This window comes from Spea bombifrons, chromosome 2 (genome assembly GCF_027358695.1).
Source record: "Spea bombifrons isolate aSpeBom1 chromosome 2, aSpeBom1.2.pri, whole genome shotgun sequence".
In the NCBI taxonomy this organism is placed as follows: domain Eukaryota; kingdom Metazoa; phylum Chordata; class Amphibia; order Anura; family Pelobatidae; genus Spea; species Spea bombifrons.
In genome coordinates this window covers 74,142,495-74,158,344 of record NC_071088.1, presented here as the reverse complement: position 1 = coordinate 74,158,344, position 15,850 = coordinate 74,142,495, and the positions used below count along the sequence as shown (strand labels likewise).

The 15,850-nt window shown below is 40.2% G+C and overlaps 1 protein-coding gene across 1 annotated transcript in view; it reads right to left on the bottom strand.

Moving 5' to 3' along the window:
• Nucleotides 1–15,529, bottom strand: part of EPB41 (erythrocyte membrane protein band 4.1) — a 44,415-nt gene extending 28,886 nt beyond the window's left edge. Inside the window, exons 1-4 of the mRNA XM_053454773.1 lie at nt 15,424–15,529; nt 4,138–4,597; nt 3,731–3,916; nt 6–110 (exon numbers count right to left, since the gene is read on the bottom strand). Of these exons, the coding sequence (XP_053310748.1) occupies nt 6–110; nt 3,731–3,916; nt 4,138–4,590 (744 nt within the window). The 5' untranslated portion in view covers nt 4,591–4,597; nt 15,424–15,529. The remainder of the gene's footprint in view (nt 1–5; nt 111–3,730; nt 3,917–4,137; nt 4,598–15,423) is intronic.
• Between the last annotated feature and the right edge of the window lie 321 nt (nt 15,530–15,850).

Genomic DNA, 15,850 nt, shown 5'->3' with positions numbered 1-15,850 from the left:
CTCACCTTGCTAGTCTGGGACTCCCAGAGCGCGAGGGAAAAATAGTCTTCCTCTAAAATGTTCAGGTGGCTGCAGACTTTCTTAAACAGGTCCTGACCCTTAGCATGTTTCTGAAAAACAAAACAAAAAAAAGATCAGCAACTTAACTTAATGGGAAGGAATAAGCATACATACCTTGACAAAGGGAGGTTATTGTACCTTTCCACAAGTTATATGCATGATGCAGGTATTATGCATTACATCTGTAAACACCATTATTTTGTTTATTTAGTGTATAGAACGGTAAAGTGCGGAATTTAGCAGAAGCGACAGATGTGGTTTAAAACTAGAAACACGAAGGAGATACGGAGTGAAGCGGATTTACTGGAGGGATTTAGCCATAAAAGCACAGTTGCAGTAAAAATAGTTCTGTCAGCCTAGAGACTGTCCGTCAAGAGAAAACAAGAAAGATAAACTAAATTCTATGCTAACTAGAACACCATGCTATAAGAAAATATTTGGACATTTTTGTCTCTTCTGGTAAAATATGCTGAATCCCAGCATGCATCTGTCCTCCTCATCCTGACTGACTACTTGTTTGATGCTTTGAGACATAATTTGCAACTGGCGTGAAGAAACAAGAAATATTAGGAGACGGAGAACGGCATATGGTATCTAAGCTAGAGTGTCCTCTACTCATCCACAGTGAAATCTTTTTGTTGAGGAGCAGCGAATAGCTATCACCAGCCAGATCTCTGATGGCACGCTGACAACACTGGCCAGAAAAGGTTGCTTGAAAAATAAGAGCTAAGGGCAACAATGGTATGTTTAAAGTTTGGCAACACACTCCCCATGGAAGGACAAGCCTCAAAATGTTATCAACCTCTCTATTGGAAACAAATGTAGACTGAAAGGGAAAGGAATAGGGAAAGGAAAAAGCAAGAAACACTTCTCTCTCACACAAACACTAAGCAGATGCACACCTAGACACCTACTGGACATATAGGCACACCGTAACATTAATAACAAAAACAATATCTAAATAACCTGAATGAAAACAATCACTGACAATCGAAGTATTACAAAACAAACAAAAAAGGCATGACAATGAAGAAAATAGCGTTCATTTTCATCACTCCCTATCGTACCAGACATCCATGCCAGCCGCCAAACTACCGAGCCATACATATATATATATATACACACACACACACACAGAAAAAGATGGCTTTTGTGTCTAAAAAACTGTGATGGTTCCTTTTGATTTTTGTACATGTGGAAGCCATCAAGAGTTAAACGTCCGAACACTCTAGGGTGAGTCTAAAAGCAGCCCAGCACACCAAATCCAGGAGGGAATGGCAGGGATTAACAGGTTAAAAACAGCACTGAGGTCCCTGTCGCCAGCGAGGTCTGCAACACAAAGAGGGGGCTGCAGCTTTTTATAGATTTACAGGTCTTTAAATGGAACTTGCAGCAAGTCAGGTGCACTATGAGAGTTTATCAATGTCATCTTGCTATGTTATTCTGTAATGCCTATTTACTAATGTTTGCAAACTCTCCTTTACCTCGTAGATCAACAAAGCAAGTGAGGTAGACGGGAGTCAAGGTACTTTTGTGAAAAATCACAAAAGTAGAGTAAAATTAATTTTTAAACAGAGAGGACAGTATCTAACACAAGCACTCAGGACACCGAGGGTCCTTCTTTACTCAGTTTTTTAAAATAACGTTTTTCAAAGTTTCCGCACAAATCTAACCCAAGCAGAAACAGAAGGAAAAAAAAAAACTAACAAATGGGATACGTTCAGCATGTTAAAGCGTTTCACGTTTAAATCTGAAACAAATCCTAAGGCATGTGAAAGACAGACACGATGTCGGGACATACATTTCGGGACAGCAAAAAAGCAGTAGTGTGAACGATGAGTTCAGATGGCTGATCTGTCCCTGTCCGTTTGGCTATTTACGTTTTCAGCTATATGCTTAACCGTATACACTGTTCTGATTTGGTAAAAGACAAGTCAGCGTTCTGCTTTGGAGGAGATGAAAGCGCAATCTGTACCCCTAAACAGTGAAAAGAAGCACCTGCTTACTCCATCTGCCTGGAGGGGCGGCAGCTGTATTGCCAGGGGATATTAGGAACTAAATAGCATGCATTTTGATTTCTGCTCTTGTTTTCTAGGACATTGTGTTTAGTAAGGGAAGCGGTGAGAAAAGAGAGCTGGGGGACACACATGGCCGTCCAGAGGGCGAGATGGAGACGAAATCCCCAAAGTAACTGGTTTCAGATCAGAGAGGCGTCACCCAAATACATTAAAAAAAATTAAATAAACAAAAAGATTAGTAAATGGGAGGACAGCTGTTCTCAGACTTAAAGGGGATTTGCAGCCTGAACAAAACAAATCAGTTATCCATCACAAAGGTTTAGACATTGAATTTATCAGCATGGGATGTTGCTTCTCGCCCATACAGAGGAGAAAAGAACAATCTAATTTCTAGGCAGTAATTGTGCTGTCAAAGGCAAAGGCATCTGATGTCTGTATTCCAGCTGGTATGATAACATGATATTGCGTGTAGAAAGAACAACCCAGAGGTGGCCGGTGTCTGTATTGCACATCTACACAATCTATGGACTTCCTCAGTAAATGCATGTACAAGAAGCATAGGGGCTGACATTTGTGGGCTAGAATACAGTTGCAACTAGGCACCAACATAAGTGCTAATAAATACAAAAATAACAGAGTTGCTTCTTTTTGTTGCATGTGGAAGCATCTAAGAGTTACACCAGCTCAGACACAAAGAGGTAGAACATGTACTCTTAAAGAGCGGGGGTTCTGTTTGGTGATTAAGTGTATAGCGCATTAATATCACCTGTACTCTGTAGCCTAATCAGCACAAGCACTGTGTTTCGGCAGCTTCGTGAGCTAGGTCCCATAGCTGAGCAGCTGCACTCAAGTCAATGATCACTAAGCTCAATGCCAGATGCAGGTTAGAGTAGTGTAAAGCACAGCGCCACTGGACTCTGGAACAGTGGAAACGTGTTCTCTGGAGTATTCAATCCCGCTTCACTAGCTGGAAGTCTGATGGACTGTAAAGTTTGGTGGAGGAGGGACAATGGTCTGGGGCTGTTTTTCAGGGTTTGGTCCTGTTTGTTCCGGTTAAGGGTAATGTTAATGCTACAGCACAGCAAGCCATCTTAGACAATCGTATGCTTCCAACTTTGTGTCACCAGTTTGAGGAAGGCCCTTTCCTGTTCCAGCATGACCAAATTAGCTCCATATTAATGCAAATGGTTTTAGAATGGGATGGTCAACAAGCTTCTATAGGTGTGATGGTCAGGTACCCACATACTTTTTGTCATATTGTGCGTTTGTTACACATTGTAAACATGTACATTTGCGCCACAAGTGATGCAGTCAACAAGGCCTTGAGTACTTTCACTAAAATAAATGTATAGTTCACAATAATTATTCCATGGTGTGTTGGCTCCACACACAAACCAACCCACTACCATAATGGTTCATATTACTCCTTAAAACACTTAGTACACGATCACCCAAAGATTCAGATATACAAACCCTAAAACACATCTTTACCTAAAGACAACAAAATAAAATTCTAGATTTTAAAAACAAATCCGGAACTTTCAAAGCTGCATCTTAATGGGACACGTTCAAGCTTAACTTGGTGGGTCTGGTTGTAGTGTTGCATATGAAAAAAAGATAGTCATTGACTAAAATAAAAGACTATCCCTCACCTCCAGTTCGCATTCATATAAGGTGTCATCTAGAAGGGTGACCTTGCAGCGCATGTTGGGAGATCTCCTGGGTGCTTTCTGAGTGGCCTTCACCTCTACTTCAACTTTTGATGGTTGTTCGTCTCCTTTCTTTGGTTCTTCTTCTTCCTCGGGTTCCGGGTCGTCCTTTAAATCCTCTTGAGCAGGCTAAAAGTCCCCATTCCAAAGACATTAAAATTACATGTGCAGCTGATGAACTGTGACCCAATTAAATTATATGGCACTAAAATACATTAAGACACAAACGATAAAAGTAGCCTAAAGGGTAAGTTTCCTATTCAATGAAATTAGCAATTACTAAGCATGCCTGTATGGACCTTTCCCACCTCTAAAAAGGAATGCACATTTCTGATGTAAATGCTACTCACCTGGGTCTCTGCACTGCTCAAAGAATGAAGATCTAAGGACGGGTCTGTTCGTAGTTCAGGTTCTGGGTCGGCAATGGGAGCCTTCAGAAAAACATCATCATCATCCAGCTGCTCTCCCAAACCTTCATCAAGCTGCTTCTGATTTTCTTCTTCTGCTTTTTCTGTAGGTGACTGAACGTCTTTGTCTCCCTCGCACACTTGAGACTTCGGCCTCTTGAGGAAGGATGAAAAGAGGCGTGATAGGCCCTTGCCTTCTGAGTTGCGGTCCTTGGCTTTGCGAGTGCTTGGTGAGGCAGCGGATGGAGAGCTCTGGGTCGGCTCTATCTCGGAACGCTCCTCTGTACCAGCTTCCTCAGGGTGAGGTTTGCACTTTTCTGCCTCCTCCCCACCTTCCTGCTTTTGATCCTGAGGAGGACTTTCTGCCTCAGCCACTAAACCTTTCTCTGTTGTCATGATGACGCTGGAAGAAATAAAAAAAAAAGTTCATCACGTTACAGAACTAGAAGTACACTGGCAGCCATTAACAACTACCCTCATTGAAAATACATATACTAGGAAACGCTACAAGATAATTCATGCCTGAACAAGGAACATCAGGTAATGCAGTCCTATATTGCCCAAAAAAAAGAGAGATCCTCATCCCTTAACACTACGATGTCTGGATTAGCAGATGTCAGGCTAGCATACACTGCCTGATTCAAAAGCTCACTCAAGTTTGGTCTGATTAATGGAGACATACACAATATGTCTACCTGAAGAGGACAGATATCATTTCTGACAGGGTACAGAAAATACCAGAAAGAAGAACTGAGCAAAGCTGTAGGGCAAGCAATCAAACCATTTTCTTGTCCGACCAAGCATTTAAAAAGCACACTGCTGTATGTATGATGACAACACCAACGTGCAAACATATCAGGCTGCCTCCACTTCTGGAGAGGCACGCTCGTCAACTTGGATGCTTCATTTACTCCACAAATCCCAGTATGTTAGCGTATACCTTAAAGCAACGTCTGACATTCTAGATAAAGAAAATAATTCCATAATAGGCTGGTGAAGTACTTATTAATGGTATTTATCATGTATTGCACTGCTAACCAATGTGTGGGACGTGAAGTGATATCCAGGGAATCCTCAAGAGGTTCCCTCAACAATGTCTAAAATGCATTTGTCTTTTATTCTTGTAGGCCATCAAACATTTCTCAGGTTTGACAGGGTCCTCAGAAAACAAAAAAAAAATTGGAAATCCATATCTTTTAAGAAAAAGATAAAAAAAAATGGAAGAGGCTAGTGTGCTATATATTAATTGGAGAGTTCAAGAATCATTCATGTTTCACGCACACATCCGATGAAGAACAAGATATAAGCAGAACAAATTCTTTGGCAATACATTTCATTTTATTGTCTGTACCAATAAAACAGAACAATATTACACCAACACATTACCATGGCAAGTTTTTAATCCTCAGGCACCGTTTGGTTTGCAAGCAACTGACATATTAGAAATGGATATTTAATTCTGTTTCTAATAGATGGGAAAGCATACCATGCAGCTTTCTCATTGAAATATTAGAACAATTCAACAGACGTCAGACGTTTACATCTTTAAGCAGTCAAAGCGGAACCAGTGTTTGTAGCGTCTCGACTTAGCTGTAAATATTTCTTTGGGAGAAAAAATGTTTATAAACTTCGAGGAAGATACAAGCGCTCCACCCATGTTTATTTATGTAGGATATGTAGGATACGCAAATAACTCAACATCATTTAGATACTTAAACATAACAAGAACAGAAATTGCAGCAAGCAGGCATTTCCTTTGTAATGCATTACTAACAAATATCTTGGTGTCCGCACCCTCCGTGTCTTTCTTCAATACCCTCTTATATTAATTATCTTTCTGTCAACAAAAGTACTTAAATCATAAACAAAACACTAAACATACTATGCATGGGAATGTTTGCCTTAAAGGACCATCCATAAATTAAAATGACTACGCTAATCATTTTACTCTGTCTCAATACCATTGAATAATTAGGATTTGGGAAAAATAACAAATTGACTTTAAGAAAAGGAACATTCAAAAGGTATATATATACACCGATCAGCCATAACATTACGACCACCTGCCTAATATTGTGTGGGTCCCCCTTTTTGCCCCAGAACAGCCCTGACCCGTCGAGGCACACGTGATGTAGAGGAAAACGCTATTCATCAGATCAGCCCATCTTTTTGCATTGCTCCGTTGTCCAGTTCTTGTGCTCACGTGCCCATTGTAGGTGCTTTCGGCAGTGGATAGGGGTCAGCATGGGCACCCTGACTGATCTGTGGCTATGCAGCCCCATACACACAAAACTATGAAGCACTGTGTGTTCCGACACCTTTCTATCAGAACCAGCATTAACTTTTTCAACAATTTGAGCTACAGTAGCTCTTCAGTTGGATTTGACCCCACAAGAGCTGCAGTTTTGGAGATGCTCTCACCCAGTCATGTAGCCATCACAATTTGGCCCTTGTCAAAGTTGCTCATATCCTTACGCCTGCTTCTAACGCATCAACTTCGAGGATGAAATGTTCACTTGCTGCGTAATATATCCCACCCACTGATGGGTGCCATAGATTGTCAGTGTTATTCACTTCACCTGTCGGTGGTCATAATACTATAGCTGATCGTCGTATACATATGTATAGCGAATGATTTAGGCAGGCTATGAGGATGGATGAGAAGAACGATAACTCCAGGACAGGAACCTGATCAGAAAATGTTGGCCCTGCCACTCTGGGGCACGTCTCAGCATCCACAAGGTGTAATGTTAAAAGGCACAAGCCAAAACAATTACACTGTCAGCCAAACATTACAAGCTACAGCTGGTTGTATTTAATTAATTCAGTTATACTAACCAGTGGCATCACTAGGGTTGATGTCACCCAGTGCAGTAACTCATGTACATGGACCTCCTCCCATACCAGTTTCCCGGATGGAGGAAAGCAAGTTCCATGAACCCCCCCCGGTGCGGTCCGCACCCGCTGTACCCCCCTAGTGACACTACTGATACTAAAAGCTGTGGCGATCCTGCTTTAAATTTTACTTTCGCCCTTCCCCTTACAAATAAAAGTATTCCACGTTGCATAGAAGCTTAAAGTGAGAAATGCAATGAATCGTAAGTTTCGTAACATTGAATCAGAATTATTTATTTTTTACACTACTGTGTTAGTAACTCTCGGTCGAGACTTCTTGGCAGTCCTTAGTAGAACCAGATACCCCATTTAAATGCAGTCTGGGAAAAGGTATTTTTTGGTTAACACTGCCTATAAATGTTTTAGGGACAATCTGTCACCTTTTTACTTATGCTGCAAGAAAATACTAGGGTAAATATTAAAGCAGCCATGGCCGACGCACAATACAGGCATAAGCGTCAATATACATTTTCAATGCTAGAAGGATCACGGAACTGAAAATTCAACAGAAGACACGGAATCCACGCATACAGTGTGAGCAGATTTCAATTGTAGGAACGCGTTAAAAATAGCCGCAGACAGAAGCAAACCTTGGAAGCATCTCTGCATTATTTATGAGCATACAAATATTCAAGGCTAGCAGCGGCATGCCGTAGCAGCCATTGCACAGAGAAATGCCTACATCAACAAGGAGTTGGGTGGCCGGTGCTGCCAGCAAATAAATTATCAAACACACGTGGGGATTTATCAGTCAGCTCTTAATTCACAAAAAAACAGCACATATAATGACACCACAGACATTATTACTCCAAAATTACGTCACAGAGAATAGTCATCCAGTGGTATAAATGCCACAAAAAGTTCCTATAAAATAATTGTGTCAGCCAACCTCTCTGTGGGACTAACTTCATTTCCTATGAATATTCTTTTATTTCTACCCATTACCGTGCTGATTTTCATGCAAACCGGGAGTACGAGAGCAGACAAAAAGGGTAGGAAATATTCCCTGAATAAACAAATAATCGGCTCCCCTTTGATGGTGATATAGAAGCCAACCAGAAACACTCGGCAGTTGCCACAACTGTCACAAAGAACTCAATAGGGGGGAGAAAAAGACAGCCGATAAAAATAGATCCCCTTCTTCATTCCGGAACGCTTGTTAGAGAGTCACCAACATATAAAAGTATGCACACGTGCCGTTCAATCCCCACACACAATGCCAAGCGTCAGCTGGGGTGATGTAAAGCTCGCTGCAATTGGCAGTCCGACAGGCCACTCCGGGTTTGGCAGATGCCACACTGCTGCCTGCTTGGAACGTATAGGTGCCAACTGCAAAGTTTACCAGAGGAGGACCAAAGGGCCTACTTTTCATCGCTAGTGCTCTTTCTCCTTTGGTTAGTTTAGAGTTTTGACCTCAACCCCACCAAACATTTCAGGGATGAATTGGAACACTGAGAGCCAGACCTTACCGCCCAAAACTACTGCCTGCCAAAGTGTCCCAACACCTAGTGTACACCCCTCCGACAAGAATGGAAGCTGCTCTATCACAAAAGAGGGGAATAACTCCATATGATCACCCACCATTTTGAAGAGAGATGTTAAAACAAGCAGGTGCCCAAATACATTTGGCCAGGAGGTATATATCTATTTACCGATACCCATATCTCAATAAAAGCTTGTTTTACAACAAACCCCTACATGCACGAGAAAAATCTATTCTGCCATTCACTGGCTACGAGGGTTTGTTGTATTTTTTTTTTTTTTTATCAAGTTACTACAGCAACCAAATGCACTTTATAACGTCAATGTAGAGAACACCCACGTCAACGAGCAGATCTCTGGCGCTTACGCTACACAGAACTAAAAAAAACAAACAAAAAAACTCATATTGGCTTGTGAATGCTCACACTAGTAAAGCATTGTGGAGGTGTTAAGCGCCATCGTCTTCTAAAAAGCAACATACACAAATATGAAGATGCAAAAAGATGCACCGGTAGGCGAAAAATTTGATTTTAGGAAGGAGTCTCTTTCTCTTACACGGGAAAAATAAGGCTTTCCTACAAACACTAAACCTATATATAGAAAGCAAACACTGGCAAATGTAAACATTGGAGATAATGTAATAATTAAACATACACAAAAATCCATAGTTAATAATCACATAGATCAATAATTCCAGGGAATGTTTCTATGGTGCTGAACTCCACCTAGAAAGTGTTCTTCTGTTTATGGGGAGTTTGGGGAATTATGGGGATTTTGGGGAATTATGGGAAATTGATTAAGTCATTTATGTTCTTCAGTGAGTTTAGAATTCTATATACTGCACAGAAACACTAAAGGGGATGTCAAAATTAGGCACAGGCAACGCACAGATTACTATTATTAAGTGCCATTTAATGACTGATGGTAGTCAAGTTTCCTAATTAGTTTCAATTATTTTCCTCTGTTTCCAGAACATATCTTCTCTATCGTCCATAAAAAAACCACACACACTACCACCTTAATGTTTTCTTGAAACAGATGTTATCCGGGTTTCAAAAACAGAACCGCTGCAAGTTAATTAAGACGGGAAGAAATTACATATTATGCAGAAAATTAATATCATGGTTAATGACTCTTAAACAGTAGTAGCACATCCTGCCATTACACTGCCGTAAATAGGATTTGCCAGGGAAGATGGTAGCAACAGGGTAGGCTTGCGTTACAACGGGTCATTTATCTGTTATACCAGACATTATCCATATCGTGCCTGCATGTTCTGAGGACCAGATGTGCATCAATGCTTTAAGTTAAAGACTAATTGGAAAAGAACAATAAAATTAATCGATTTATCCCTCCGAAGTTCCTATGGAATGGAAAAAAAAAAAAACTCTAGGTGTACAGGTGTAGAGTGTCTTTTGGACATTACTGTCAAAATGTTAAACATTGTATCACACATGCTGGCTGAAATGTCAGTGGGAGAGTGGACCTTAAGGAGCGTGTAACGGCAGAACATAGTCATTTGACAGTGACGGGTCTGTGCCAGGGTGCCCAGGCATTAGACACACACTACGCTTTGCTCCCAGTGACTGGTCTCATCACTGACCCCAATGGCATGTCATTAATGATGTTGGCATGGACGTGTGTCCGGCAGGCGATAGAGCCAATGGGAACACCACTATGGGCAAATGGACTATCAGCAACTTTTAACACGTTTTAAATTATAAAAACTTAAATCAATACCATCACAGTTCTTGCAAGACCAATTTCAGTTATAGATAAAGAAGTTAGAGGGGCAATCTATTCCCCAAAACCTGTTATTAATTTATTATTTTTATTTAGGATGCAAGAAAGCATAGCTGTACTTTAAAGCACGTTTATATAAAATTAAATGACCAGTACATAGCAATGAATGCACGATCATACATTTTCACTTTTTACCTAAAAATATATTTTTTAACATATTAGAATTCATTTTTTATCCACTGTAATATATTTTACTCCACGCAAATTGGTCCATGCATGTTTTTGATATTGGTCTAGAAGATAAAATCATGTCCTCATTTTCCTCAATATATTGCCGCCTGTACTGGGAACAAGTACATGTTTTCCTGCGCATGCTGTGTATGGCTTCCATTGAAGGTGACGCAGAGCTCCCTTTTGAAATGCATTGGAGTAGCTCCAACCATGAATTGTCTAAACGAGTAACTGTCTCAGTGGGGTTACTTTTTGCCTTCATCTGGATTAACCAATATGGCTTTGTGGAATGGTTGAACGTGATGGACTTTTTTCAACCTAATTTACTATGTACAAAACATGTTGCCTCTTGCCGATGGCCTTCTGACATCGCTACTGTAGGTAGACAGCACAGTTGATACCAAACACCTTCCTTCTCTGGGCTACAGAAATAGTTAGCAAGCATACGTTGACCAATCATTTTGTGCCATGAGAACATAATGTCCTTAAAGAAGTCTATGCAGGAATAGGTATGCCTAAAAAAAAAATATATATATACACCGGTATATATATAATGCTTTGAAAAGTAGTATTTTTAAATAATAGATTTTAAAACTCTTGAAAATGAATGTGGAAAACACCCTCTGAGGAGGAGTTGTTTTTTTTTGCTGAGTCTATTTTTATAAAGATAATGACAATATCCTGTGCACTTCCGAATTCTAAATAAACAGATAAACATTTCTATCAAAGGATGCTTGCTCTTCAAATCAACGAGGAAGAACACTTTATTCCTGAATGTATCCTGCCACTACCTTTCCTGATTCCTCGCATTCCGCGGCCTTGTAATACAATACAAAAAAGAACGAAATGCTTACAACACCCACCCGAAAAATGCATCAAACGGCAAATACTCTTTGCCCACCCAGCTCCTCCAGATAATTCTCGGCTAGCAAAGACACCATTCTCTTTGAGCAGTGACTTAAAGGTCACTGAGAAAGCTGCATACATACATACATACATACATACATGCACACACCTGACTTTATGACACACTTATACACACCAGGATAATACATTAAAGAGAACTTATATCCCCTACAGTAAAACTATTCTGCTCCATTGGGATCTTAAAAGGAGCATTCCAGCCATAGTTTAACATTAAAATGCATATTGGAGTCCTTTTTACTGCATGCAAATTGCTGCAGCCATTCTTTACCAACTGGAAAACTAGACTTCTGACTCTGACTCCTCCCCCAGATCCCGACACTGAAAGCAGGGAGCATACCTTAGTATTCTTCTTGCACATGCTCAGAAGATCTCCCATTCTGGACAATGGGAGCTTGAATATCAACCAATGGTAATAGCAGCAAACATTTTGCTAGCACAGCTGCTGCTTCAATGACTTCCACGGGAGTGCTGCTGTGCGTGTCCATGAAGTCTACATGCAAATGGCTTCAGAAAAGGCAGCCGGGACGACTCGTGTTCTAACTGCAAAAATGTAATGCATGCCCCATTTGCATGCAATAAGATGCATTGAGAAAAAAAAGGGTGAGCTAGACAGTTCCTTTAAGTAACAACAGAGCCAATCCTTTGACAGATCTGTTCTTCAAGAGACAGTTAAATTATTTTTTTATTTATTCATATTAAGAGCAGCAGCTAACACACATGAGAGGGCAGGAGAGATCAGAGTGTTCAGGTAAGGAGTGCGTGGAAAGTATGCATCGTACAATTTAATAAAGAAAAACATTTGTTCCAAGAGAAGATGGACTCTCTAGTCAATGGTCATACCTTTTTTGGGCGCACACAGAAAAAGATTTAGCATCACATAAGCTTTCTGAGCTTACCAGATGGAATAATGTCCCAGTAAAAAGCTATCCACCTTCAAAAAAAAGAAAACCTCCAAAAACCTTTAGGTATCATCTCCCTTTACAGGGAACTCCAATAACATGCCACTGGCACAGCAATGCAAAGAATCCATCGACATCTATAAGTATTGTAGCATTTGAAATGGCTCCTATTTGGGGTCAAATAAACAAACATTAATCCTGAAGGTGCATGGTTGCAAGACTCTGTCGCAAGTGGAAAGGAACATGGCTGCAGGTCATAGAATGACCGGAAATGGAAACTCCAAACAGGGCTTCAGGAGTCTGCTTTGTGAATACACAGGTTTGGACACATGCACATCGCGTTCAAAGCTTCACAGGCAGAGGTGCAACAGACCCAACTTTTTGCTCCCCTACAGGCATCTATAAAATGCCGGGTCAATCCAAATTTCTAAATCCATGAACGACAAGAATTGCTTTACCTAGATAAATATTAATACCTACACAAAGTAACACAGATATATAGGCAGCTCCTCATGTCTGGTATGGAAAAGCCAAGCCTCGTTCTATGCAAGCATTTTCTGTTTTTACAAACTTACCAGCAATGCGTAATGCCGGTAAGTTTGTAAAAACAGAAAAGGATTTCGGTAGAGAGGACCTTTGCTTCTTCCCCCTTGTCATTTATTTAACACTAAACAATATTTCCAAGGAGGAGAAAGAAAACCACAGAGAACAGGACGGGACATTTAAAGTGGCCATTTAATGTTTCACAAAATGAGAGTGTATAAGTCCCAACGGCTTAGACTTCATCCTCGATACGGATAAACAATGGCTCCCTATTTTACACTGGCTTAAAACGCTCCGATTACGACAGATACTAAAATCAAAAACCGCATGCCACGCTAATGCAAGGATCACATGCACGCAGTGAACCATTCTAAACAGAGATTACACAAAACAACAAATTGCAACATTAACTGTGCCAGAAACCATACACCAGGATTAAGTCAGCAGACTATTTTGCAAGCTCTGCATATCATCATATTCCATGTATGGGTCTAGCCGATAGATGCCTTAAAGCGGCAGTCCAGATCCCAGTTGTTTATTTCATATTGGGAGTCCGTTTCGCATGGATTCCAATGCATTTATAGCGCGCGCTAATTGGTAGAGGAATTCCTTTTTATTGAAACTGGAAAGCGGGACTCCTGCTTCTACTACAGCCAGAAGTGTACTCACAAGAGAAGCGGCAGCTACTCGCATGCATGTGCCTCGAGACTGCAGGTACTAAAACCTGCGCTGCAGGCAATGCACCTAAGTAGGGGAGCAGAAAAATTATCATTTTCCAACTCCAATACAAGAGAAGACAACATGCACCGATTTGCATGTATCCAATGCATGCAGAAAAGTCATTAAGAGTACATGCAAGATGGACCCCAATATCAATTTCACTTAAATTGAGGCGTGCTCCTTTAAGTTTGCATTAGTACTGGTCTCTCTCTTTATATTTATTTATATATATATATATATATATATATATATATATATATATATATATATATATATAACTGTCCCTCTTGCTTACCGTGGATGTTTACTGTACTGCGATATACAGGGTCAATAATGATATAATGTTAATCAGGGTGTCCGCCATTTCCACATTCCGTGGACTGAATTAAGGAAGAGGATGACGTTTGACGATATACGTGTTAAGTAGTACATACTTTTTTTCTAGCTCTGCACACATTATTATTATTTTTAATTTATATAGCGCCAACAGTTTAAGCAGAGCTAAATACAATACCAATATTTAAGGGGTATGACAATAGTAGAATTGACAGACTAAGACAAACCATTACATTAGGTGGAGAGAGCCCTGCTCGCAAGCTTATAGCTATTATTTATAGAAAAAATATAAAAATAACCATCTGTTTTCCAGAAGGCTGTGTCGAGGCCTAGCGCACGCCTGCCTCAGGTGCAGGATCTGCTACAAAATACAAACGTCTCATTATCGGACGTGCACTCCAGCTGCGAGATACAGAAGGGAGACTTCTGTCCCGAGAAGACAAATGGGCAAAGATAAAGACCGGGGAGACAATATCTCTGCTGGACAAGCAGGGAAGGGTAGACATTTCTCACCAGCAAATGTGCAGTGTAATTGCGCATGCATAATACCCACGCTCATTATACGGCACGCATGCACAAAGTCAGGCACCAGGTAGGCAATGCGCTTGGGTGGGATATTCAACGAACTGACACAAATATAAGCAACAGCTCCAGAAAGCCCTTACATTTATGCAGTATACAAGCAACGGCTTTTCAAATACCAAATAGAATACGTAGTTAAAATACCAATAATGCACGCTACAGAATATTACGGCACTATATACAATAAATAATAATAATACATTTATGAGATTATATATACACCGTATATATATATATATATATATATATATATATATATATATACATACATACACACACACACACATATATACATGCATATGAGATACGAAAATTAATCCAGCATCCGTATATAGTAAAATCAAGCGTTCCTTCTTTTACATGAAAAAACATGATAAGCAACTAATTCAGAGGCATTAAGCCATAAATTATATTATATTATGTTACCTGCTGTCATTAGTTATTTAGGATGCTATAAAGCCAACAGTTACAGACAACAATATGACAAACCTGATTGACAAGATGAATTGTATTTACACTTCCCGGCATGTTAAACAATTACACAGATATCTCCCCATCCACCATGAGTGTTAAAGCACTACGTTATATTCTCGTGTACACACACGCATTTAGAATAGATGGGTAGATGACCAGCACCTTCTTTTAGGTGAGAGAGTGTATATGTATGCATTGCATTTATTAGTCAGTTAAGGAAGCAAAGTTTCCAAAAGTTAACATTTGCTTGTAAATCCTGCCATGGGAGTACAAAAGCCCACATGTTCCGACAAGCAGCCAGGTTCACATAGAAAGCAAACATTTTTTACAAAAGGTAGTTGAAACTGTACGTTAAGCAAAAAGACCGCGGTCACGTGAATGCAAGAGATCTTCTTACCTCTCCACAGTAGCGAGAAAAGATATTCCCTCTGGGTTTGTAATGATATACAAGCGGAGAAAAGTGCAAGCAGGCAATGAGAGGAGACCGCTGTAATCTTTGTTAAACCCACACCCAGTAAAGGAAGAGAAAACTCTACGTACAGAAGGCCAGCCCCTCCCGGATCATTAGTTCACCCACATTGCAAAAACCCTTCTCTAGCAAATATTTCAACAAGTCACCTCCGCTGAACACATTTCCTATTTTCTTTATGCATCTATACACAATATTTCCTTTCCTAGCATGCAATAACTGAACAAACAAAACATATGACAGCATATCATCTTGATGTTTGCTTAGAGGTGATGCTGCAGAATATGATGGCACTATATAAAACTAGAAATGATAATACTTTATAGCAGGGGTCATCAAAGCCCAGGAGACTGGT